The 27,725-nt window shown below is 42.9% G+C and overlaps 1 protein-coding gene across 5 annotated transcripts in view; it reads left to right on the forward strand.

Moving 5' to 3' along the window:
- Positions 1-27,725, forward strand: part of TMEM163 (transmembrane protein 163) — a 464,307-nt gene that overhangs the window by 187,264 nt on the left and 249,318 nt on the right. For 4 of the 5 annotated variants that reach the window (XM_085001414.1, XM_085001412.1, XM_085001413.1 and 1 more), the window contains one exon: positions 1,640-1,759. In XM_085001414.1, the coding sequence (XP_084857540.1) occupies positions 1,640-1,759 (120 nt within the window). Of the gene's footprint in view, positions 1-1,210; positions 1,228-1,639; positions 1,760-27,725 lie in introns of those variants that run through there. The other variant, XM_085001415.1, reaches the window with a different exon arrangement.

Here is a 27,725-nt window from a genome sequence, read left to right on the forward strand (position 1 = left end):
GATGGAGATGATGTCTCTACCTACCGTTTGCAAACCTGTCTAGCTTTTGGTTCTAAGTCTACAGGTTTCAGTGATTAGAAAATTTCTGACTAATAGTCCCTAACTAGTCTTCTCAGCATTTCACCCTGGTTCAGGGCTTGTTCAGGGTGCTTTGGCCTGGGTAGCAAATGGAACTGAGAAGTTTTAATTGTTATAATTTTTCAACAGGATATAGTTTTTTTTTTTTTTTTTTTTTTTTTTTTTTTACAACCAGAGGCTTAATGTGGTGCTCAGTACTGGGAAGATGCCTTTTACACGATGTGCAGCTGTGATTTGTTGCACTCTGTGTAATATTTTACAAGTGGGTGCTTAAGCTCTGACTACCAATTTCTTCATCATTTGGAGCTGTTGTGATGAGGCTACTCTACCTCTGAAAGGAATATTATGGATTGTTTGGCCAGAGATGATAGCCTATTTAGAATGCTAGGCTGAGAATTCAGTTCTTCATGCAACTAAGAGTTGCTATATACATGATCTACAACATATATGATGTCAAAGGAGAAGAAAAACAAAAATCATGATCATGCTGAACATGTTTTAGTCTCTGACCCAAGGCTGTTGAAGCTTGGGCATTGTCTCAGAGTTGTCTTGAATTTGTTATCGAGGACTCTCAGTGTTGAAAGTGTAGGATACTCAATCTAGTCTTTCTTACACCTGGCCCACTTGGGATGCTACCCTGAGTTTTATTTATATGTATACTTTTTATGGCCATGCCTGCAGAATGTGGCAGCTCCTGGGCCGGGGATGGAACATACGCCACAGCAGTGACAATGCCAGATCCTTAACTGTCAGGCTACCAGGGAACTCCCACCCCTCAGTTTTAGCAGGTTTACCCCATTGTGATATTCTGAGAATTTTTTGGCAAGTGCCTGGTACAGAGTAACAGATACTATAAAGCAGAGGAGAAGGGAAGAAAACATGGAGTATAATTTGGGTCTGGTGGCTGTTGGTTGTGGTTAAAGAGAAACGGTTCTTCTGTTAATTGTTAAGGGAAGCACTGAGGGCATTTGTACTCCATGACTCGCTGCTGTGGGCAAAACCCAGTCCACCAGTTTGGGGCCATGCTGGTGGATTAATGCAAATCAATGCCCTGGCTGAGGAGCCTAAATGCGAATCCAATGTGGGCTATTTGTGCTTTTTTCCTAACGAAAGGGCCTTGTTTGAAGCAGCAGCACCTATATGAATCATGTGAGTTAGCACAAGGGCAGGGCAATTGCTGGGGTCCTATGTCGGGTCAGGTCAGGGCGTGGTAGGGACGCTGGATCCTTTTAAAAAAGACAGGTGTCGTTACTCCTCTGGAGCACGAGCCAGATAGCACCAGAGCACATGATCTTTGAAGAGATGCCAGAGAGCCTGATTTCCATGTGATTTCAACTAAATGGTAAAACACATCTTGGATAACTGAATCATCTGGCTGTATACCTGAAACTAACACAGTATTGAACATCAGGTCTCTTTCAATTTAAAAAAAAAAAAAAAGCAAGCACACCTTGGCCCACTGGCTGTCAGTTTGCAGTCCTTGGATAAGAAAGTATAGCTCTGGCTGTGGGTTTCATAATAAGGAAATGCCTAACTTCCTCTTCCTCCTTGTACCTCACAGGCTTACTAGAAAGCAGCACTCGACTAAAACCTCACGAAGCCCAGAACTACAGAAAGAAGGCGTTGTGGGTCTCCTGGTTCTCCATTATTGTCACACTAGCCCTGGCTGTGGCCGCCTTCAGTGAGTATCCGAAGGCTTGCTGATCGATGGATGTGCTGGCATTGCCCGTTTCATTCTCTGACTCCTATGGGATGTGCTTTTGCTTTTAGTTGACTATTATTGATGAGTAAAAATTTTTTTTTTGATGGTTGCGTAGTCAGGATGCTCATAAATTAGTAAAATGGCTTCTCTGCAGAGGGAAGAGGTGGTTAAGAAGAAGAGATAGGCGAACAGGACTGGGAGCCTCGGCTGTCATCAGTACGCGGGTGTGTGAAAGTAGATTCTGGCTGCCAGCCGAATAGTGAAAATTTTCTCTTGGTGGATGCCTTCAGCCTGGGCTGACATGTGACAAATGTACATGCTTGAAATTCGTATTTTGAGCCTAATGCCACCAGATGAGTGCAGTATTGCAGTACGCCCTCTCCTCCCCCCGATTATCTCTCTGGAAGGTTTAGAATAAAGTCATCTGTACATTTTAATGAAAGAAAAATGGGAGGATCCTCTCTCAAGTGTTCAGTGGCTACGGAAGCAAAAATATTTATTATAATCAAGACGAATTAAGATAGCCGAACACCTTCTGCCTGTGGATGATCTTGTTTTGGTGTTAGCAAGCCCCATGAGATGTGGTTTTCCCCAGCTCACATTTGCAGCCTATAGAAATGCGTGTGTGCTATTTATTCTTATTAATCGTGCAGTGGTTCACAAGCTTAAGCAAGGACATTGCTGGAAACTCAACCTCGCTGGAAACCACAGCGGGTGTTTTTTTGTTTTGTTTTGTTTTAATGCTGGGAAAAAGAACGTATTTTGTGCATTTTGTGATTAATTTATGACCTTAACAGAAAGATCTATTTTCCAAGTGTTGAGTACCATACAAGTTGTCTCATGTGACAACCCACACTGCAGGAATAAGAAAGGGCTGTGTCTGCTGGAAGATGCTGCCCTCTGTGTGTTTAAAATTCTATTCTGTGCCGTTAGAGCTGCTGCTGGAAGTTGCTGTTGGCTCCCAAGAGGGAATATTAGAATTTGACCAAGTGCTTCCTGCAAAACTGGGCATATATTCCTTGAAGCAATTTGTGTGGGAAACATTGTACCATATCTTGGCCTTTTTTTTTTTTTTTAAGGCACACATTTAGCAGCCAAGGATAATGCATTTCAGGGTAGACACATTTACCAATGAGCCAGAAATCTAATCAAAAGGAATTCTGATTCCTGAAAATAGCTACTCCTTTTTCTCGCCTCCTTTTTTTCCTGCTGCAACAAGAATAACAAGCCCGATTGATGTCCCCAGAGGATAATTTGGTCTCTCTGGCTGGTGGTGGGCTCAGAAACTGACACCATCATTTACATATGTAAAGAAAGAGGAATGTGGAGAAGGGAGGTGATTTACAAACAGAATAATGGTTACTCAGACGGGTCTGTGTGCCTGATAGAGCTGTTACGACTTTATAATGTAGAATGTTTGAATGAGGACCTGAACGTGAAGAAATACTGAGCAAGTCTTTCCTTTGGAATCCCACGTGTGATGTATGTAATCTCATAATAAGGAAGGTTAGGAGGAGATTTTGGTTTCACCAGCATGCCTGATTAGTTGGGTTATCTTGAAACTTTTGTTCTATTTCTTTTAAAAGGAAAAGGCTGTTGTGCCATGCATATGGTATGCGAATACTGCTTTGTGAAAAGGTCTGTTTTTCTTTTTAAAATGAAAAAGAAAATGTTGGCCTTGGCATATACATGATACCATGATCTTTGTTGCTTTCTGTGGTATATTCAGTTTGTTCCCAGGTTGATTTCAACTTGTTCTGGTTCAGCTAAACCAAAATATGTGGAAGATAAGCTATATATCTCCCACTTTTAAGTATAGAGTAGCTTTAGTGCTTGTATGTGTGTGTGTGTGTGTGTTTCATATTTTAAACCCTTGGGGTGGTCTCTGGTTGTGTTTTTCAGGTTGTTGGTTTTGCCTTTTAGTTTCCTAAATGTATTTGTAGTGTAAGATATTTGAAATATTTTTAAAAGCATCATTTACATGTTCACAGACTCTACCCGCAAGCCTTTTCAGAGTTTTGAAGGGAAATAAAATCAATAGAGATTAAGTAATAGAAATTGACTTTTGAAGTTTTTTTTAAATTAGTATTTACAGGGAAATGGTATGTTTCAGAATAAACAAATTTTTATTTATTTATTTATTTATTTTTTTTGTCTTTTGTTGTTGTTGTTGCTATTTCTTGGGCCGCTCCCACGGCATATGGAGGTTCCCAGGCTAGGGGTTGAATCGGAGCTGTAGCCACCGGCCTACACCAGAGGCACAGCAACGCAGGATCCGAGCCGCGTCTGCAACCTACACCACAGCTCACGGCAACGCCGGATCGTTAACCCACTGAGCAAGGGCAGGGACCGAACCCGCAACCTCATGGTTCCTAGTCGGATTCGTTAACCACTGCGCCACGACGGGAACTCCCAGAATGAACAAATTTTTAAAGCGTTAGAAGGAACCTCAGTCTTACTCTCCAAGGAGGTGGTTGACAGAGAGATGGAAAAAAATGGACTAGTCTGGCTTAGTGAACCCTTGTTCTATCCAGCGAAATGGTCAGGTTGAACCAGTTAGTGTTTTTAAAGAGAATTGCTATGGAATGCAGTGCTTTGAGATGGCAGAGAAGTGTTTGTAGTGTGTGCCTGGTGTGTGTGTGTGTGTGTGTGTGTGTTACAGGGAGGGGGGTAATCATGGTGATGAGTAGGAGAGTGTATTCACTGTTATGCCTTCTTGCTGCTATTGGATGGTAGTTGATTGGATGTTTAACTCTTTGGGGGTAGGAGTAACAGCCATTTTTTTATATGGAATCATTCAATCTTGTTAAATGAATGAGCTGAGAGAGATTTAAAAATGCTTTTTTTGGCTGTCTCCATTTGAGATGGGCCACATTCTGCCTCTGGAGTGTGTATCCCTCTAAATAAATCCACTTTTTACCTCTCCAAAAAAAAGCTTTTTTTATTTTAGTTAGCTGGAAGGAAAAGATTTCTTAGAAATAAATTTCATCAAGAGGTTTGTTTAGATACCAGGCTTAGATCTCATTTATTTTATTAACCATTGGAATGTTTTTGAGACAACTGGATGATACTTAAGGCCATTCTTTTGCTTAGAGCCGCATCTGCTGGTTCAGTTAGAAACCTGTCTTTATTGCCTCACCTGTCATTTTCTCTTTAATTGCAGATGCTGATTTTTAGCTGAGTATTTTCTGAAGAAATGCTCTTTGTCCCTTTTGTATTTGGAAATAAGGGTGCTGAATATATAGAAGTTTCGGGGATATCTCTTTTCTCAGAACTGAAAAGATTCATATTTTTACGTAGTGTGTACCTTGTAAAGAAAGATTATTACTCTTCACTTCCTATAAACCTTTAGGTAATCAGATATACTGGGTGTTCTCAAATTAGTAGTTTCTTTCTTTCTTTTTTTTTTTTTTTTTTTGCTTTTTAGGGCCACGTCCGTGACATATGGAAGTTCCCAACCTAGGGGTCATATTGGAGCTGTAGCTGCCGGCCTACACCACAGCCACAGCAATGCCAGATCTGAGCCCTCTCTGCAACCTACACAACAGCTCATGGCAACACCAGATCCTTAACCAGCTGAGTGAGGCCGGGGATCGAACCTGAGTCCTCATGGATCCTAGTCAGATTCATTTCCGCTGTGCCATGACGGGAACTCTTCAAATCAGTGGTTTCTAAGAGACCTAGTGATAGAACTAGCTTCGTTCAGTATTACTGAGTGATCTATATATGTATCTATGGTTGACAATCAGATGTCTGGTGTAGTCTGAAAAATTAGGTGAATTTTCAGAGTTTGTGACTTGAGAAGTATTTTGAAAGGAATATGTGCTTTGAAAAGGAAATGAACTATTTTTGATAATACTTGGTAATGTAGTGATTTTTGGACCTGTTCAAATGCTGATATAAAACCAGATGGTAATACATCTTGAATATTTCAGAGAGAGAGCTCTAGTTTGGCTTTAAAATTACTTCTGTTTATAACCGGTAGGCAGCATGGAAAATGGCAATCCTGTTATGAACAAACCTTTAAAAAAATCGTTTTAATAATGAGGCTAGAAAGAGAACAGACATTCCATTTCAAAATTCAGGGTTTTGACACCTTTGATGTCTTTGTTAGAATGATTTAGGAAAATGCATTCTGACTCTTTCTGAGGTTTGAATGGGTGTGAGTTAATTTTTAGGCACTTGATACATGTTCTGTGGGAAATGAAGATATATTTGAAACGTTCTCAGGGGAAAACCTCTCCTATGATACACGGTTCCAATTAAAAAAAGAAAGTACTCCAAACCAAGATCTTCTCAGAAAAAGCTCACTCAAAAATTGTGGCAATCAGGGAGTTCCCATTGTGGCTTAGTGGGTTATAAGTCGGACTAGTATCCATAAGGATGTGGGTTCGATCCCTGGCCTCACTCAGTGGGTTAAGGAGCTGGCTTTGTGGTGAGCTGTGGTGTAGGTTGAAGTCGTGGCTCGAATCTGGTGTTGCTGTGGCTGTAGTGTAGCTGGCAGCTGTAGCTCTGATTCGACCCCTAGCCTGGGAATCTCCATATGCCGCAAGTGTGGCCCTAAAAAGCAAAAACAAAAACAAAAAAACCCAAAACCAAACGAAACAAAATCATATGGATCAGTAGATTTAAGGATCAGAACAGTTTCTGAAAGGAGTGATTTTATATTTGGGAGTTTAAAAAAAGTATATCTGATTTTAGTATAAACTCTTGGCCCTTAAAAATGGTAGAATAGGAGCTACTGTTGTGGCTCAGTGGGTTAAGAACCTGACATAGGAGTTCCCATTGTGGCGAAGCGGAAACTAATCCGACTAGGAACCATGAGGTGGCAGGTTCGATCCCTGGCCTTGCTCAGTGGGTTAAGGATCTGGCATTGCCATTGTGGTGTAGGTTGCAGACGCGGCTCAGATCTGGCGTTGCTGTGGCTGTGGCATAGGCTGGCAGCTATATATGCCGATTAGACCCCTAGCCTGCGAACCTCCACATGCTGCTAGTTCGGCCCTAAAAAAGACAAAAAAACACCAAAAACCAAACAAACAAAAACCCAAAGAATCTGACGTAGTGTCCGTAAGGCCAGGGTTCCATCCCTGGCTCAGTGGGTTAAGGATCCTGTGTAAGTTGCTCATATGGCTCAGATTTGGCGTGGCTGTGGCTGTCGCCTGCAGCTGCAGCTCCAATTTGACCCTTAGCCTGGGAACTTCCATATGCCCTGGGTGTGGCCCTAAAAAGAAAAAAAAAATGATATAGTAAGTGCATTTATTCTTTTTATTTTTAATTTGTGAGTCCAAGAGTTGAGAGATAGGCTGAAATTACAGATTCTTCTATAAATTCAGCAAAAGAAGTCTGCAAACTTTTTTTGGTATTCTTTCAACTGACCCATCGGTGAGGCGGAAAAGGCACAAGACCCTCTGGGTGGGGGGAGGTCTCTGGTGCCCTGAGGGTAACATCTAAATATTCACAGTGGCCTAAAATTTCCAGCCTGACCCAACCCTTGCCCCCCTTTCCTCAGCAACCCCCCCCACCCCCCGGGACTGGAGCGGACATCCTTCAGCCAAGTGCGTCTTCCCACAGATCTTCACATGGCTACTCCCCAGAGAGGCCTCCCCAGCCACCACAACTCAGCTCCCAGGGTAGTTTTCCTGTTTGTGTCTGCACCTCATGACACACTTGGGGCCCTCGCCTCTTGTGCCCGTGTTTCTAAGACTCACTCACTGAACATTTCCCTAAACCAAAGACCTAAATGTGTAGCATCCATTCTGCTCACAGACTGATCCTTCCTGTTGTTTGCTACCCTTGCTTATTTTTATTGGTAGAAGTATGTGCACATTATAGAAATTCAGGAAGCCAAAGGCACATAGTGCCAATATCTTCCCCATCCTCATCTCTTTCCTAGTTCCTGCTCTCCACCAATGAGCCTTGTTGCCAGCATCTTATATTTTCTTTTAAACAACATCTTCCATGTTTGTGAAGCCCAGGTGTGGTACCTGTGTATACTTCTGTTGCTACTTAGGTTAGAAATGGCATCTGGAGTTCCCGACGTGGCGCAGTGGTTAACGAATCCGACTAGGAACCATGAGGTTGCGGGTTCGGTCCCTGCCCTTGCTCAGTGGGTTAACGATCCGGCGTTGCCGTGAGCTGTGGTGTAGGTTGCAGACGCGGCTCGGATCCCGCGTTGCTGTGGCTCTGGCGTAGGCCAGTGGCTACAGCTCCGATTAGACCCCTAGCCTGGGAATCTCCATATGCTGCAGGAGCGGCCCAAGAAATGGCAAAAAGACAAAAAAAAAAAAAAAAAAAAAAAAAAAAAAGAAATGGCATCTTATTCTTGCTGGTCTTTTATTTATAATTATTTCTATTTTTATTTATTTACTTATTTATTTTGTCTTTTCTAGGGCCACACCCGTGGCATATGGAGGTTCCCAGGCTAGGAGTCTAAGCAGACTTTAGCTGCTGGCCTACACTACAGCCACAGCAACACTGGATCCTTAACCCACTGAGCAAGGCCAGGGATTGAACCCGCAACCACATGGTTCCTAGTCAGATTTGTTAACCACTGAGCCATGATGGGAACCCCCATAATTTTTTTTTGTTTTTTTATAAATGCTGGGGGCCCGTGGAAGTTCCAGGGCCAGGGATGGAACCCGCTCCAAGCAGTAATCTGAACCACAGCAGTGACAACCCAGGTCCTTAGCCACTGATCCACCAGGGAACTCCCTAGCTGGTCATTCAAACAGCCCAGCCTCTTCCCAAGCTACTGTTTCCCCATTGTGGTATGAAGTCCATTGGAGCTGGGGGGTTTTCTGGAACAACTCCCCAACCAGGGCCTGCCTGGGCTGCTGAGTCTGGTGAGAAGGTGGGGAAAGGATGTGGGCAGGAAGTTTGTGTTTACTGGGATAACTTGTGCCCTGTGAGTGTGCCTGGTGAATGATAGCCACGGATGCGGATTCTGAGGGGTAGAAGTTCCCTCCTTTATAGTCTTGTGGTCTTGTCCTCAAAGGTGGGTGCCAGTCATCCCTCCATTGGCAGGCATTTCCCCCCCCCCCACCTGGTGATGCTGGCTTGGGATGTGGGAATACTATTTTAGCCCCACCCCTTTGTTGCCACGGTGGATCTTCTCCCCTTGTTCCTGGCTGGACTTGGCTCCTCCTGTTTTCCAACTCTTTGCAGCGCTAGCCCACAAATGCTTCTTCTAGGTCCTCCAGTGTTGCATCCTGCTTTGTACCCATGTACCCATGCACCTGCTCTGCCCTTGGCCTCAGATGCCCTTTGTTCCTGACCGCACGCTTTATTTTCTAGCTAAATTTTATTTATTCCTCAAAATTGAGATGAAAGACCCCTCCTCTCTTCCAGGAAGCCTTCCCTGACCCTTCAGGCTGCTTAAAATGCTCTTTTGTTCCCGTGCCCCCATCCCCATGGGTATCCAGCAAACTTGGCACACAATACTTGAATCATTGTGTTGTCGCTCTAGGCACGAATATCTCTTTCTCAGAGGCAGGGCCCATCTTCTCCCGTCTCAGCCCCCTCAGCTGGCTCTCAGATACTGGTTGGACTGGAGTAATTTTTGCTGAGGCCGCTGTGACTGCAGCAGGTTGAAGATGTTTGTCTGCAGGTAAAGTGCTGAGAAAAAAGAATGGCAGCTTTTTCAAGTGAATGGAAACCAGGGGGAGTCTTCAACTTTGTGCCTAATGGGGATGGGGATTCAGGGCCCTTATCTCCTCTGCCCTCCTCTCTCCCTCCGCCTCCTGTTGGACAGAAGGATCTGGGGTTCGTGATTCTCTTGTTGGGGGACTTGCTGACCGCTGTTTAGCAGGCACATCTTCCTGAGTCTGGCGCTTACAATGAGCTGCTCAATGAGCTGCTGTTTCCAGCCCCGAGTGGAGGAGGGGGTCTTAGCAGCTGCCTGCGTGTTCTGCCTCCCTCCTCCCTGCATTTTGCACACAGCCTTTAATTAAACATGCGGCCAGGGTGCATTAGCATGGGGGTGTCCTTGTCACACGGCTGTGGCAGTGACTCAGGGGAGCTGGGCAGGGAGCCCCAGCTGGCCTCTGTGCATTAAGTAGGGCAGGTCCTTGCCCCTCCTTGCTCGGGCCTGGGCTCTGCTCGGAACCCTGCCAGAGTCTTGTAGGGAAATGCATGAGGGCTTTTCCTGTTGCTTCTCAGTCTCTTAGCAGGCATATTAGTTAGCCAGTTGGACAAGAGGGGGTTTCTGGTCTGCTTGTACTACAAGGCTGTGATTTGGTCCTCTGGGAATTGCCTCTTCAAGATGAATTTCTGGCAAACTCCTCTTTGACAAGAGGTTATTTCCTGGTGTGCCATCCTGAGGGCTGGAATGTAGAGTGTGGAGATTCAGAAGTCACAGGTGGTGCTGGAGGGGCTGAGAGAACCCTCTTTCCCCAGGGTAGGAACCTGTTGCTCACTTTTTACCCTCTTCCATGCCTGACCACCCATTGTTCTGTCCCACAGGTGGTTGTGTTCATCCAGCCTTAGTGCCTCTTGGTGGGGGGCAGGCTGCTGTGCTGGATGCCACAGAGGGCATTAGGGTGTGGAACTGTCTGTCCATCCCCTTGCAGAGCTCAGGTCTGATGGGAAGGGGGACTCCGTAGATGTCATAGCAAGTGGTAGGGCAGTGGGGAAGGATAGAAACCTGACACCTTCTTCGTTAGACACATAGGATGTTCAAAAAAGGATATCACTGATGTGTTAGAGAAGGGACAAACTGCAGCCCTTGGGGGTCCTCTGCCCCCCCAGGAAAAAATAAGAGGGAAGTCAGAGCTCTTAATAGACAAGCTAAGGCCATTCTGGGTTAAGAGTGAGGCTTAGGAGGGGCTTCAGAAACTGAGATCTCCAAATAAAGCATGGGCTCGAGAGGACGTTACTGTCAATGAAGGGACTGAGCAGAGTACCCACCCACTAGCCCAGGAGGACTTAGTGAGGAATCTTATCTGTCTCAGCTTACTTCTGCATGGGGTGAGGGTCAGGGAGCCTTCCTCTAGAATTTATACCCCTGAGGCTGATTTCATCCAGGTTTGTGTTTGGAATTTTCATAGGTTGGTTTCCTAAGAAATAGCCTCTGAGACACTAAGATTTATTGCAGGAGGTTTCCTGGGAGTGGGGGCTGGGAGAGGCTCTCAGGAATAATCCCTTAAAGGGGCAGATTTGGGGCAGAGGGACAGGCTGCCTGTCCCATAGGGATTAGAAGCCCCAGGGCGGCCCTTCCGAGTTGTCCCTTTGAAGCAGGGTTGCTGGAGCAGTCCTTAGTGTAGGCTGCTCCACGGGGCAGCTCCCTTTAGTGGAGGGCAGCTCCAGGAGAGGGAGGTAGCTGTGAGTCATCAGCTGCCCTCTCTGATTGCAGCTGGAGGCATGAATGCCCAGGTCCTGAGGGAGGATCCAGGAGAAAGACCGTGGTACCCGCTCAAGGAGTTGATCCTATCCAAGTGGCCTAGGAACCCTCCAGCTGAGATGTTTAACATGGTTGTGGTCCAAGGCTGGAAATACCCCTGGAGTACCTGAAAGAAGCAAGTATAGGGTCTCAGCTAAGTCCCAGCAGCATCCCTGGAGGAAGCACCACCAGAGATGAGCTTATAATCCAACAGGAGGAAGCTCTTGAAAAAAGGATCCACCAAGGGTAAGAGTCACAGCAGCAGGATTAGAACTCCAATTCCAGAGAAGAAAATGACCTGACAAAAAAAATCTGTAAAATGAGTATATTTAATAGTACACAGTGAAGAAGGAATCAAGCACATGAAAGGAAAAGACAGTGAAAAGAGCAACTGCAAGATAACCAAATAAATTTGTACTTTTGGGAGTTCCTGTTGTGGTTCAGTGGTAGCAAAACCAACTAGTATCCATGCTTATGTGGGTTCCATCCCTGGCTCCGCTTGGTGGGTTAAGGATCTGACGTCCGCTCTGATTCAACCCCTAGCCCGGGTACTTCCATATGTCTTGGGTGCACCTCCTAAAAAAAACAAAAAAAAATCCCCCTCAAACCAAAATATGTATTTTTGTTGTTTTTATGGGATCCATAACATGGATGTAGTTTTAAAACAATTAAGAACTATAGCAGACTCTCTCTCCCCTCTGTTTTCTCCTTGTCCCCATCTAGGCAGTCACTTTGCCTCTCAAGTTGATACTTGTGTTTACTTATACATGTATAAATAACAGGCTTCTAATGCCAATTCTTGATTTTTTTTGTCACTTAGGCATTATTTGTTGCCTCCCACCATTAGAATAAGTTACCCTTCTCCCTCCTCCTGGCCCCACACAAACTTGCTGATTTTCTGAATTTCCATTCTTGCATAATAGTTGTGATTTGCATTATTACAATTGTATAAGTTTTGTTCACTGATCTCTATGGTAAAGAATGATTACTTCTTTCCTGCCCCGTTTTTTTTTTTCCTCTGGCTTTTAGAACTGTTTTGTTTATTCTTTTGTTTACTGTGCTCTGAATCTCTTTCTTATTAAACTCGAATTCAGCAATTTTATTCCAAGCTCAACATCCCTGTGGTATTTTCAGATACATCGCTAATTCTGTCAGTTTCTTCTTGAGAAACCTCTCACTGCCATTTGACATCCCCTAATCTGTTTGGTGGCACTTTTCTGCTTGGTGGCCAGCCGCATCTTAGGGTCAACCCCCCTCCAATGTGGGCATTCCCAGTGCTTTCTCTGCTCCGCTGAGTCCTCTGTTTCCTGGGTACCATGTTTTTCTCTTCTTTGGTTTACATCTTGTCTTCTCTTAGCTCCCTAGGAAGGGGCACACTGGAAGTGAAGCTTTCAAGCTCAAAATGTCATTAATAAATCTTGACACTTGACTGATGGCTTAATAGGAAATTCTCAGTAAGGAAATCATGTTCCTCAAGAGTTTTGAAGGTTTCGCTGTATTCTATTCTTATTTCTAGGGTTACTCTTGAAGTCCTCAACCATTCTACATCCTAATCCTTTGGGTGAGACTTGCTGGAGTAATTGCTGTGGTAGGGTCTTTTTCATGGGTATATGTGCCTCCTTTCTTTTTCTTTTGCCATTTATTTTCTCCTTTTTGCTCTACTTTCTGGGAAATGCCCTCTACTTTATAGTTTACCTTTTCTATTGAACTTTTCATTCCTCCTGTCAAGTTTGTTTTTAATTGTCTGAGTGTGCCTTTTAAAAATCATCCAACTCTTGTTTTATTGATCTTCTTCATAGACCATTTCTTATCTTTCTGAGAACATATTAATGATAGGTAAAAAAAACTTTTCTGGTTCTTGTGTTGTCTTCCTCCGAGGCACTTTTTTCCCCCTGTTGTCTTGGGTTTATCTTTTAGGAATTGTGTGAGTGGCGATCCTTGATAGAGAGTCTGCCAAACTAAGAGTGGGCGTTGCCCCTGTGTTCATAGCAGCGCTATTTACAGTAGCCAAGATGTGGAAACAACCTGTGTCTCTCAACAGATGAATGGATAAGATGTGACACACACACACACACACACACACAAAATGAAATACTACTTGGCCATCAAGAATGAAGTAATGCCATTTGCAGCTCCATGGTTGGACCTAGAGATTATCATGCTAAGCAAAGTAAGTCAGACAGACAGAGACAAATACCGTATGATATCACTTATGTGTAGAATCTCAAATATGACACAAGTGAACTTATCTATGAAACAGAAACACATTCACTGACATAGAGAACAGAATCGTGGTTGCAAGGGGGAGAGAGGGTGCGATGGACTGGGAGTTGGGGATTAACCGTTGCAGACTATTATATACAGGATGAATAAACAGGTAGGTCCTACTGTGTAGCACAGGGAACTATATTTCAATATCCTGTGATAAACCATAATAAAAAAAAAGTGATTTAAAAAAAGTGTAGGTGTTTAAAAGCTGGCTAGACTTCTGAACATGTGGCTTGACTTCCCTCTGGGTTGGACAGGTTTTTATTTTGGTTCATTTGTTTTCGGCTGTGCCTGTGGCATGTGTAAGTTCCTATGCCACAGCAGTGACCCACGTCCAGGCAGATGCATCTTTAACCTTCTCAACCACAAGAGAACTACTGGGTTGGTCTGTTTTGTTAGGTGGATTGCAGTTTAATACTTCTCCTTTGGGAGTTATTGTTATGACTCAGCAGGTTATGAACCTGACTAGTATCAGGAGGATATGGGTCCAATCCCTGGCCCTGCTCAGTGGGTTAAGGATCTGGTGTTTCCGTGAGCTGTGGTGTAGGCCGGTGGCTGTAGTTCTGATTCGACCCCTAGCCTAGGAGCCTCCATATGCTGTGGCTGTGGCCCTAAAAAACAATACTTCCCCATCTTTCCTCATGGGCTTCCCAGAGGAGGGCTTTCTAATCTGCCTGGAGGGTAAACACCCTGCCTGAATTTGGGGAGCTCAGTTTGGGGAGGAGGATTGAGATCTCAGCCTTTTCTCTGGAATTCTTAACTGGTCTGCGATTTTCACTTTGGTCTTCCTCCCTTGAGCCGAGTCTGGTGTTCCTCAAATAAGAGACTGTTGCACCTTCTTCAGAAAATCAGCCGTTAATGTCTGATAGGATATTTAGGGGGAAGGGCAGAGTTGAGGATAGATCTGGAGGAGTGCTTTTGAAATAGACTTTGAACCAAGACTGTTTTCAGTCTTCTCTTTGTTACACTGTGCTAGCAGTTTTTTTCCTTTTGGTGCCCTGAGTGTAAATTGGGTTGCCTTTTTGCTTTCACATGGCTTTCTTAAGAATTTGCTTTTCTGGAGTCTATTAAATCAGTTACTACTTGCGCATATGTTTTCTAGCATCTAAAAATACAGTTTTTTGTTGCTTTTTCCATTTTCTTTTTCTAATGGATTTGTCTTTTTTTTTTTAATTCCTCTGCTCTTAGTTGAGTGAGTTTTTTATTTTTTTATTTTTATTTTTATTTATTTATTTTTTTGCCATTTCTTGGGCCGCTCCTGCGGCATATGGAGGTTCCCAGGCTAGGGGTCGAATCGGAGCTGCAGCCACCAGCCTACGCCAGAGCCACAGCAACGCGGGATCCGAGCTGCGTCTGCAACCTACACCACAGCTCACGGCAATGCCGAATCATTAACCCACTGAGCAAGGGCAGGTATCGAACCCGCAACCTCATGGTTCCTAGTCAGATTCGTTAACCACTGCGCCACAAAGGCATCTCCGAGTGAGTTTTTTAGATGAAGCAAAAGCAAATGTGAGGAACTCTCCTGTCATATTTCCCTGGAAGTGTCAAACAGGACAGTTTATAGTGAAAAATATAGCAAATGAATCAGAAACCAATGAGAAATAGTGGACTGTAATCTAGTCTGAGGCACTTGCCCAGCATGCAGCACAGAGTGATACTTCTCCTTCATATTTTCTATTTAAGAGACATGGAAGTTAGAAAAACTTCCAATATAAATGAATAAGAATTCCAAAAGTAGAAAAAAGAGGAAATAGAGAATAAGCAATGACTTTACAAGTGTCTGAGACTGTTTTAGAAATGATGGAAAGAATGGAGTGTATGTGTTTCATACCATTGGAGGGGAAAAATTATTATTATTATTATCATCTTTTTACCATTTCTTGGGCCGCTCCCGCAGCATATGGAGGTTCCCAGGCTAGGGGTCGAATCAGAGCCATAGCCACTGGCCTACACCAGAGCCACAGCAACTTGGGATCTGAGCTGTGTCTGCAACCTACACCACAGCTCATGGCATTCCAGATCCTTAACCCACTGAGCAAGGCCAGGGATCGAACCTGCAACCTCATGGTTTCTGGTCATATTCGTTAACCACTGAGCCACGACAGGAACTCTGAAAAAAGAATTAGAGGAGTTCCCGTCGTGGCGCAGTGGTTAACGAATCCGACTAGGAACCATGAGGTTGCGGGTTCGGTCCCTGCCCTTGCTCAGTGGGTTAACGATCCGGCGTTGCCGTGAGCTGTGGTGTAGGTTGCAGACGCGGCTCGGATCCCGCGTTGCTGTGGCCCTGGCGTAGGCCAGTGACTACAGCTCTGATTCAACCCCTAGCCTGGGAACCTCCATATGCCACAGGAGCGGCCCAAGAAATAACTAAAAAAAAAAAAAAAAAAAAAAAAAAAAAAAAAAAAAAGAGAGAGAGAATTAGAGACTGACCTTATTCGGTAGACAGCAGCAGAAGTGGGAAAAAAAATGATGCAGAAAAAGCATAGAAAGTGTAAAAAGTAGAAACAAATCCAAACATTTGAGTATTTAAAAAAATATAAATGGGTTAAATCCATTAAGTAAAATTCAGATAGAAATTGCATTTTAAAAATCTAGCTGTGTACTAGATAAGGTAAATTTATTTATTATTTTTTTTGGCTGTGGCCATGGCATGCAGAAATTCCTGGGCCAGAGATTGAACCCTTGCCACAGCAGTGACCCTCACCATAGTAGTGACAACGCCAGATCCTTAATCTCCTGAGCCACCAGGAAATTCTTAGTAAGAGGTAAATTTAAAACATAATGGGAGTTCCCACTGTGGTGCAGTGGGTTAAGAGTCTGCCTGCAGCAGCTCGGGTCATTGTGGAGGCGTGGGTTTGATCCCCGGCCTGGCCCAGCAGGTTAAGTGATCTGGCATTGCCACAGCTGTGGCATAGGTTTCCACAATGCACAGGACAGTCCCCCACAACAAAGAATTGTTTGTCCCCAAATGTCAATAGTCCAGGGTTGACAAACTGATCTAGGCCAACATAGTTACAGGTGTTTATGTTTATTCAAGGATTAGATAATCGCAATCTCATGTACTCTATTCCACTGAAAAAGAAGGATTGCTTCCTGTATTGTTTTGAGACTAGTACTACCTTGATACCAAAACCGAATAGAGAAAAACCTTGAAGTATCACTCATGTATTTAGATGTGAAAATCTTTATGATATTAATTAGCAAGCTGAGTCTGTGTTTATATAGCAAAACAGTAAATAACCATCATTGCCGCATTGTGTTTATTTTAGGAGTACAAAGACGGTGTGATTAGAATAACTCTTATGAATTCACCATGTTCCTAAATTAAGAGAAGTCATAGCATTTCTCATTAGAAAAACAAAAAGCATTTGATACACTTCAAAGCAAGATGAAAGCATTTGGCAAAGAAGGGAATAGTTTTAACCTGATAAAAGGTATCTAACTTAAGATGTCTACAGTTCTAAGTGGTAAGTATTAGAGGCAGTCCTGTAAAATCTAGAATGAAGATCAGGATGCCTGCTATTACCACTTCTTCTTAACATTATTATTCTTGATGTCCCAGGCAGTTGAATAAGGCAAGAAAAAGAAATAAAAGTACACATATGGATTGCAGAGGGGAAAAAAGAAACCAGCATTACTCATGGATAGTATAGTCTGCTCTGCATGGAAAAGACAAGGGAGTCTGCAGACCCTGTTAGAAAAAATAAAAAATTTCAGCAAGCTCGTTATGGATGGATTGAAGTTTAATATAGAAAAAACAGTTGTGTTCCTATACAATGGAAATCGGGAAGTAGAATTTTTTTGGGGGGGTAAGTGCCTGTGGCATGTGGAAATCCCCAGGCCAAGGATCGAACCTGTACCACAGGTGCAACTTGTGCCACAGCTGCAGCAATGCCAGATCCTTAACCTGCTGTGCCACAGGGAAATTCCCAGAAGTAGAATTTTTAATTTTCATAGTAATACCATTTCTTATAGTAACAATCCCCAAACAGTAAACCTAACATATGTATAATTCTTTAATGGAGAAAGCTGTATAAAATACATAAAATAAAATCTGAAGAGAGTAAAGCCTCTTTTCATGATTTGGAAAACAGTGTAAAGATATCAGTTCTACTTTGATTAACCTGAGTATATATAATTTCACTAAGAATTACAATAGTTTTTTTTCCCAGTAAAGTTAATAAGCTCTGAAATTTATATAGAGGAATAAAGGGCTAAGAATTGTTAAGGTGATTCTGAAGAATGACGTGCATGCACCTGTCAAAACTCTAAAAATGAGAGCAGTTGAAATGATGCTATTTTTAGGGACAAACAGACCAAGGAAGTAGAATAGGGAGTTCGGAATTAGTACCACACACATATGGAAGTTTGATATGTGAGAGAGCATCACACATCAGGGAGGGAAAAAATGATACTGGAACAATTGGCTGTCTGCATAGAAAAAATGAAAATAAATTTCTGCCTCCCACCATACACAAATATAAATTTCAAGTGACTTAAGAAATTAAACCTGAAAAGCAGGAATTTAAAACTTTTTTCTTTAAATGCCTGCACCTGCAGCATAGGGAAGTTCCCAGGCTAGGGGTTGAATTGGAGTCGCAGTTGCCAGCCTACACCACAGCCACAGGAACACCAGATCTGAGCTGCATCTTTGCCCTGTGCCACAGCTTGTGGCAACACTGGATCCTTAACCCACCAAGCGAGGCCAGGGATTGAACCTGCATGTGGACACTCTGTTGGGTTCTTAACCTACTGAGCCACAGTGAGAACTCCTAGGAATTTAGAACTTATAAATGATAATATGGAAATATCCATATGACCTGTCAGTAAAGAAAGTTTTTTTTTTTTTTTTTTGTCTTTTTGCTATTTCTTTGGGCCGCTCCCGAGGCATATGGAGGTTCCCAGACTAGGGGTCTAATTGGAGCTGTAGCCACTGACCTACGCCAGAGCCACAGCAACGTGGGATCCGAGCCGTGTCTGCAAACTACACCACAGCTCACGACAATGCCAGATCCTTAACCCACTGAGCAAGGGCAGGGACCGAACCCACAACCTCATGGTTCCTAGTTGGATTCGTTAACCACTGTGCCACGACGGGAACTCCAAGTAAAGAAAGTTTTTAAATTTAAGACACAGAAAGCACCAGACATCAATACATTTAAGTACAGTTACCAAAGTGAACATTTAACATCAGTAAAATAAACATCAATAAAGTTAACTATAGGCAGACTAAAAACTTTGTATGTAAGAAAAAAATCAGCTACAGCAAAATATGAGCCTCTGACTGGCTTTTATGCGTGTTTATGGAGATACACAGACTGTTCATAGCACTTTTGTTTGTAACAGCAAAAAACTGGGAAAGAGACAGATGTCCATTAGCAGATTTGGTAAACTGCATCTCTTACTGTGGATCTCTAGATATAGCATTACTTTTCAGCTTTATAAGATCCAATATACCCTTTTTATAACTATTTTTAACTACTTTTTATATCTATACCTATTTTCCATCTTAAACTTCCAGGAGTTCCCATTGTGGCTCAGCAGGTTACAAACCCGACTAGCATCCATGAGAACATGGGTTCCATACCTGGCCCCACTCAGTGGGTTAAGGATCTGGCATTGCTGTGAGCTGTGGTGTAGGTCGCAGATGCGGCTCAGTTCTGGCATTGCTGTGGCTGTGGCGTAGGCTGGCAGCTACAGCTCCGATTTGACCCCTAGCCTGGGAACTTCTATATGCTGCGGGTATGTCCCTAAAAAAGACAAAGCAAAACAAGCAGAAACTTCCATCTATACATACCATTTACAAAAATAGTACAAAAAAATCCTAAATACAATATAATGGAGAAATAAAAGAAAGGTAATTTTGGAGTTTTCTTGTGGTGCAGTAGGTTGAGGATCTGGCATTATCATTGCAGTGGCTCAGGTGGCCCTGGTGGTGCAGGTTAAATCCCTGGCCAAAATTTTAAAAGAAATATAATTTTGAAGAAAATGGTGTATCTTTGAATATATAAATGCTTGGTGTGATGGTATTATTAGCTTCAACTAAGGAGTTAATAGTTTATACCTGTATATAAGGAAGAAGCTGGGATCTGGGAGAGATAAGATCCCATTGTTGATATTTTGCTTTGTAGGACATTTTGACAGAAATAGATAAGGCTAAATAGATAGATTGGTATGCATATGTAGAGTCCTCTTGAATATAACAGCTTCAAGGACAGATTGATAAAATGTTTTGAATTGGTGAGTTCCTACTGTGGCTCAGTGGGTTAAGAAACTGACATCGTGTACATGAGGATATGGGTTTGATCCTGGCCCTGCTTGGTGGGTTAGGGATCTGGCGTTACTGTGAGCTGTGGCGTAGGTTGAAGATGCGGCTTGAATCCTGCGTGCCGTGGCTGTGGCATAGGCTGATAGCTGCAGCTCTGATTCCACCTCTAGGCCAGGAACTTCCACAGGCTCTGGGTGTGGCCATAAAAAGAAATGTTTTGTATTGTGTCTTGAAAACTTGGAATGGAGTTGATACTGGGGACCTAATTTTTTGAATTGGCTTATATTTCTCCTCTTTGTAAAGGTCTGACTAAATCAACCAAGGATATTCTCTTCTTGATAACACTGTATTTTCTGTTAAAAATAAATCAATGTAGGGAGTTCTTGCTCTGGTGCAGTGGGTTAAGAATCTGGCTGTGGCTTGGGTTGCTATGGAGATGCATGTTCAATCCCATGGCCTGGTGCAGTGGGTTAAAAGGTCTGGCGTTGCTGCACGTGCAGCTCAGATTCAATCCCTGGCCTGGGAACGTCTATATGGCATGGATGTGGCCATAAAAAAATTACTTTTGGCTGCATGTTGAAGTTCTCAGGCCAGGGATTGAACCTGTGCTACCATAGCCATCTAAGCTGCTGCAGTGACAACACCAGATCCTTAACCCGCCGCTACCAGAGAACTCTTAAAATCAAGGTATATTTAAAACTACAGTAAAGAAAACAAAACAAAACTCTCCCATATAGGGAAAATGGAATTGAGTTCCAGGCTCAGGTAATTCTTTGCCTAAATGAGTACCCTGTGGGTTGTCAGAAATCTATGGGACAAGAGAAAATTTTTCATTGTGTAGGAATCTTCAACATTTTAGAATATTAAGATCCCTGGCTCCCTCCCATTCCCTAAATACCATCATTTGCCCAGGCCAAAGTTTAATATCCATTGAGAACCCTTCCCATTTCAGACATTCCCCCTATTGCCCCATTGGGACAATGCATGGATCTGAAAATATGTCATAAGACAGTGATTTAATATGCATGCACAGATCTGAACCTCTAACATTCGTGGATCTGAAAACAATGCTGATGAATAGAAAAGAATCCACCAGTGATATAATCTTAACTAATAGAATGTATTGTTAGTGGATATTTGAGTATAACAACAAACATGGGAGTGATCAGGTAAACTCAGGAGGATAGCTATCTTGGGATGGACGGACAAAAGGGATCCATGAAGGATGTACAGAAAACTGTGATGTTTGTAATACTCCCACCAAGAAACCCAATCCAAACCCAAATAAAATACCCTACTTTGGAGTAAATAGAGTGAAGTGTTAGTTTGTCAAAACCGAGTAGGCATTGTGTATATTGGTATTCATTCTTTTATTGTTGAATCTTGGCAATGTAATTTCTAGTGAGACACTGAAGCAAGAGGATGACTGAGACAAAGGTCAGATAAATGATTAAGACTGTATCTATACCTTTTGGTTACTCCCCCCTCTGTTTTTGTTTGTTTGTTCTTTTGGTGATTGTTTGCTGATTCCTTGCTATGAATCAGTAGCCTTTCCTTTCCCCTCCCTTCTCTTTCTCATGGCATCTAAAAGCCATCAATGAACATAATCTTTCCATGTATCTTCCCCCTTTAGAATATTATATAGCATCTACATTGTCAGGTCATATAGATATTACGTATTCTGTTGTATGCCTTATAACCATCATTTCGTCTTAGTTCTTTTTTTTGTAGTTTAAAGGTCAAATTTATTAGGAGATTAAGAGATGTCTTATACACAGACTGTGAATGCTGCGCAGCTGACTTTATTCACAGTCACTCACAGGGATATCATCAGTGCCAATGTATTTTGTGGATACTCTTGTTATTTTGTTCCAGGAAAAGTTTGAACCGTAAGACTTGAACTTGGGTTTTGGAACCTTTCTCTCTTCAACGTCTAAGTTCCATCCCTTTTTTTTCTGCAAAGGCAACTGCGTCTTCTTTAGTACGGAATTTGGTCCTGTGCCAGCTTCCATGTGGAAGTGCTCAGTGACCTGGTCGGAACCTTGGAAACAGAAATGGTACATACCTACAGCCACTGCCCTTATCCCCCACAGTGCTTGCCTCAGCACCATGGACATGAGACCACTGCCATCTTGCTGCAGACAAACACCAGCTGTCTTAGTTCCACAGCTAAAAATATTGGACTTTTTTGCCACACCCCTCGCATGCACAAGTGCCCAGGCCAGGGATTGAACCTGGGCCTTAGCAGCTGCCCAAGCCACAGCAGGGACAGTTCCAGATCCTGAGTCCACTGAGCCACACTGCTATTCCTTATACTGATGTATCATTTTAGTTCTTTCTCCATGGATTCTTCAGGGAGCGTTCATGGGAATAACATTGCTTGAGTTCTTACATGTCTATGATATTTTTCTGTGACCTTTGTATGTGAAGGTCATTTTGTCTGACAAAATCCTAGGTTCACATCCCTCTCCAAATGTCTTAAATATAGTAAATCATTATCTTATGACATAAAGCATTGCTATAAACTGTTGATAGCACTCTGATTTTCTCTCTCTCTCTCTCTCTTTTTTTTTTTGTCGTTTTGCCTTTTCTAGGGCCATTCCCGCGGCATATGGAGGTTCCCAGGCTAGGGGTTGAATCGGAGCTGTAGGCGCCGGCCTACACCAGAGCCACAGCAACGCGGGATCCAAGCTGCGTCTGCGACCCACACCACAGTTCACGGCAGCACTGGATCCTTAACCCACTGAGCAAGGCCAGGGATCGAACCCGCAACCTTATGGTTCCTAGTTGGGTTCAGTAACCACTGAGCCACAACAGGAACTCCCTGATTTTTCTCTCTTAATTTGATCTTTTTCTCAGATGCCCAAATATTAACTTTAAAAAAAAAAAATGACCAAGATGCTTGTCAAATTGTGTCTTGGTTATAACTCTTGAGGGTCAACTTTTCCCAGGTACAAGGTGTAGCTTGATCTCTTTCTATTTCAGAAACGTTTTCTTGAATTATAGTTTTTAGTATTTATTCTGTTCTATTGCTTTGATTTTATACCTTAGGAACTTTTGGTGTAGGTGTATTGGATTTTCTTTGCCTGTCATCTATTTATCTGTTAGTTTTCCTCTAATCTTTTCATCTTTCTTTTCTTTTTGAGTTTAAAGATTTTCCTCCTTTCCATTTTCTAGAAAATAGTATTACTGGTTTTTTGGCCTTGTGTCCCTTTATCACTGAAATGAACACTTTTTGGGTTTTAAGGCTTTTCTGAGTTCTATCATTTATTTTTTCAAATATTTTATTTCTCTAATCATGTTTCTGAAATTTTAAATTCTGTTTTATATATACATGTCTTTTTCATACGTGTCACTTTATTTCTCTGCGCTTGTTTTGAATTACTATGTTAGTGTTTATGTCACTTTGATGAGCATGTTTTTCTGGTGTGCATTCACCATATAAAAGGGTATTTTTTTCTGCTTCCCATTCTTTTATTTTGTTGAATAATATTTGAGGGCAGTCTTTTTCTGTGACTCATGTTTAAGTGAAACAAGTCTTCCTGTACTTCTATGAGGAAAGGTAATTCTGGAGAGCTTTTTGAACATAAGAGCTTCTAGAATTCTTTCTCTCTCCCTTTTTTTTCCTTCCATAAAGTGATTTAAAATATAGCCTCCTTCTTTGGGTCTGCCTCCTAGTCTTTGGATTTGCTCCTGTTCCTCACTTTTCATTATTAAGGAGGCTTCCTTTGCCCCAGCTATTTCTGGCCTGTTTAGTTTGGATTCTGCATCTAGTCATTTTTTTTTTCAGTTTGGAGCCCTGTCATTTGCTTGGTTAGTTCAGCACACACAGCTTCAGCAGACTTTACTGCTTTTTCTCTGTGCCGGCCCACAAGTGGGGCCTTGCAAGGCTTTCTCTGTTTGAGCTGCCTTTCTCAGATTGACTTACTACTCATTCCAGTCACTGTTGATTTGAGGGTTTTCCCTTCTGTTTCTTCCTGATCACTCTTGATAGTATGCAGGTAAGTGTTCATATTCTATGCTTACTGGCAATACCCTTCACCTAGTTTTGTTTGTAAATGTTTTTGGTTTTTCTATCCCAGTTTCTCAACTTTTTTTTTTGCCACACCTTTGGCATGTTGAAGTTCCCAGGCCAGGGATCAAACTCATTGCCACAGCAGCCAGCAATCCAGGCCTCTGTAGTGACAGTCTTGGATCCTTAACCTGCTGCGCCTCAGGAGGGCTTCTTCTCTGATGTTTTTATGGGGGAATTCAGGGAGATTAAAAAACAAAACAAAACACTGCTTACGACCATTTTTATCTTGCCAGAAAATCTTGGAGTTTATATTTCTTACCTGGGTACCTTTTCCATGATGTACTTTCTTTTTTTCTAAATCCAGGGAAATTTCTAGCATTTCTGTTCATTGCATTTAGAAACACTGAAGCATTTTAATTTTTTTTTTTTTTTTTTTTTTTTTTTTTTTGTCTTTTTAGGGCCATATGGAGGTTCCAGGCTAGGGGTCCAATCAGAACTGTAGCTGCTGGCCTACGCCACAGCCACAGCAATGTGGGATCTGAGCTGAGTCTGTGATCTACACCACAGCTCACGGCAGTGCCAGATCCTTAACCCACTGAGTGAGGCCATGGATTGAACCCGTGTCCTCATGGATGCTAGTATGGTTTGCTAACCACTGAGCCATGAATGGAACTCCAGTAGCATTTTAATTTCTAATTTTTTTTTTTTTTGCTTTTTAGGGCCACACCTGCAACATATGGAAGTTCCCAGGCTCTAGGGGTCAAATAGGAGCTACAACTCCTGGCCTGCACCACAGCCATGGTGGCAACTTGGGATCTGAGCCATGTCTATGACTTAGACCACGGCTCATGGCAATGCCAGATCCTTAACCCACTGAGTGAGGCCAGGGATCAAACCCACGTCTTCATGGATACTAGTCCGGTTTATAACCTGCTGAGCCACAATGGGAACTCCTTGTAGCATTTTTAGATAAGTGAACTTTGTTTGATGAAGTACCTTTTCAAAATGGAGACTTATTTATTTATTTATTTTTGCCACACCCATGACATATGGAAGTTCCCAGGCCAGGGGGCAAATCTGAGCCGTAGCTGTGACCTATGCCACACCTGCAGCAAAGCCGGATCCTTAACCCACTATGCCACAGCAGAAACTGCTGTTTTTTGGTTTTTTTTTTTTTTTTTCTTTTTGGAAAAAGAGTGTATATGTAGCATTTTGTGAGCTCTGGATCTAATCTCAGGTTATTCTTTACTACGAATGAGGAAATACAGTATTAAAACTGAAGAGATATTTATTAAGTTGATGTACTAGTCTCCTGAAAGCAGAGCCTTAAACTTTACATGGCCCATAAAGAGAGCATTCTTAGGGAATGATTTTTAAATTACAAAGTATGGCTATTTTTTTGTTCTAAGCAGGAACAGATGCAATTTATTTCTGGTGAAATAAATTCTTAGATGCCAGTAGATCTCATTACATTTAAGTAATGAAGTCACCGTGCTAAGGACACTGGTCCTTCAGTTCTAATAGTGCCAGTGCCCAGTACATAGGGCAGCAGGAAGGTCTTTCTTCCTAGATACCACCATGTCTATATTGTCATCGTGGAGGTTCTTCACTCTCTTTAGGTAAAATCTAATGTTCCTCCAGGCTTTGTTTGAATACATCTGCCACTGAGATTCTAGTAACTTAGACCCAGTTTATGGTGCCCAATCCTAATTTTAACAAATATCCCCCTGCCTCATGGTTAGCTGAAGTGTGCATTTTTCTCACTTCTGCTTCTTAGTTATTATTTTATTAGCCAACATTTATCAAGCCCATATATGCTGGGCACTGTGCTAAGTGCTTTACACACATGATTATTTAAAATTTTTATGGCAGTGCTCTGAGGAAGCTTTATCAACTCCACTTTGTAGGTCAGGATTTTAAGGCTCAGAGCCATCATGGAACTTCCTGTAGGTCGCAGAGCTAGTGAGAGATAGAGATTGTATTTGCATCCTGACCAGCTTCACTGTAGAGTTTGGGCTCTCAGCCATGGGATGAATCATCACGTTCCATAAAGCAGATCTGAAGTGTGAGCTTATCTTGTTGCCTTGTCACCTCTGGAGAAGTTCCTGTCGTGGCTCAGCAGAAATGAATCTAACTGGTATCCGTGAGAACGCAGGTTCAATCCCTGGCCTTGCTCAGTGGGTTGTTGCCATGACCTGTGGTGTAGGTTATGAATGTGGCTTGGATCCTGCATTGCTGTGACTGTGGTGTAGGCCAGCAGCTGTAGCTCTGATTCGACCCCTAGCCTGGGACCCTGCATATACCTTGGGTGTGTCTCTTAAATGACAAAAGATAAATTAAAACTAAGAATCTCGGACTCTTCTGCTTTTCCTCTGTGGGATGGATTTTCGAATCCACTGTCTGGGTCAGCCTTGTCTGGACTTTCAGGTGACAGGTATCCTGTTTAAAGTAATGCCCAGGAGTTCCCGATGTGGTGCAGTGGGAATCTGAATCTGACTGCAGTGGCTTGGGTTGCTGCAGAGGCATGGGTTCAATCCCTGACCTGGTGCAGCGAGTTAAAAGATCTGGTGTTGCCACAGCTGCAGCTCAGAATTCAATCCCTTGCCTGGGAATTTTCATATGCCATGGATGTGGCCATAAAAACATAAAGTGAGGCTCAGAGGTGAAGATTGTCCTCTAAATTATGCCATCAACAAAGAACAGCGGTCACCTTTGATGATGGGACAGTCACACTTGTTCACATTCACGCAGGTATGGGGTAGAAACTTCATCACAGTGTAGGCTCTGGTTCAGTGTTGGGTCACCTAAAATTGCTGGAGTTTTAAAGCAGTGTTTACATGTATCTTATTTTTTATTCTTGTTCTTTAGGCAGGGGCCATACCAGTACCTGCTGATGTTGATGGTTTTTGGATGAAAGAATAAGCATTCCGGAGCCTAGAGGATAAGAGGAATGGCAGAGTCTCTATCAGAAACAAGGGGTTAGAGAAAAAAGATGGCTCTGGCAGCAGTGATGAGGGGGAGGCTGAGCAGAGGCAGAAGATGACTTCAGTTGAGTGATACTGAGTTTAGCTCCTAAACTCACTTGGAGAAGAAAACAGCTGTTGGTCAGTGCAAAATGTGAGCCTAGAGCGTGAAGTAATTGCAGATGGATAGATGGACTTTGGAGGTATTTGCATCAGGGCAGTGGAGTGGGTAACAGCCTAGGATCATGATGAGAGAGAAAGTGCTGGGGGCTGAGTTGTGTCCCCCAAATTCATATGTTGAAGCCCTGAACCCCAAGTGTGATATTTAGAGATGGGGCTTTTGGGGGATGGTTAGGTTTAGATGAGGTCAGGTGGGTAGGGCCCTCATAGGGATCAGTGACCTTAGAAGAAGGGGAAGAGGCACCAGAAAGCTTGTTGTCTCCCTCCATGTGCACCAAGGAAAAAAGGCTGTGTGGGGACACAGCAAGAAGGTGGCCAACTTTACCCCAAAGAGAGGGCCTTCACCAGGACCTGGCCCTGTTGGCACCGCAATCTTCAACTACCAGTCTCCAGAACCTTGAGAAATAAATTCTTGTTGTTTAAGCCACTCAGTCTGTATATTTTGTTATGGTAGGAGCTGATGAAGGTGGGAAGAGGGCAGAAGACAGAATTCGGAGAATGACTCCTTTTGGTGGGTGTTGGGAGCAGACAGTTAGACACCAGCAGAAGACTCAGAGGTCAGAAAAGTTGGAGTGGAATGTATCAGTTTCCTGTGGCTGCTCTAACAAGTTATTGCAAACTGGGTGGCTTAAAACAGCAGGAATTTATTCTCGCCATTCTGAAGCCCAGAAGTCCAAAATCCAGATCACTAGAGGGAAATCATTTATCAGTAGGGCCATGCTCCCTCAGAGGCCATGTAGAAGAATCTGTTCTTGGACTCTTCTGTTTTCTGCTGGCTGCCAGCATTGTTGGCTCATGCCTGCATCACTCCTGTCTTCAAGGCCAGTGTCTTCCAATCTCTCTCTGCTCTGCCTTAATATCATCTTCTCTTC

Source organism: Sus scrofa, chromosome 15, assembly GCF_054392235.1.
Source record: "Sus scrofa isolate SSC_HxYL_T2T_F1_AM1 chromosome 15, Sscrofa_HxYL_maternal_Yorkshire_Landrace_v2.0, whole genome shotgun sequence".
Taxonomy (NCBI): domain Eukaryota; kingdom Metazoa; phylum Chordata; class Mammalia; order Artiodactyla; family Suidae; genus Sus; species Sus scrofa.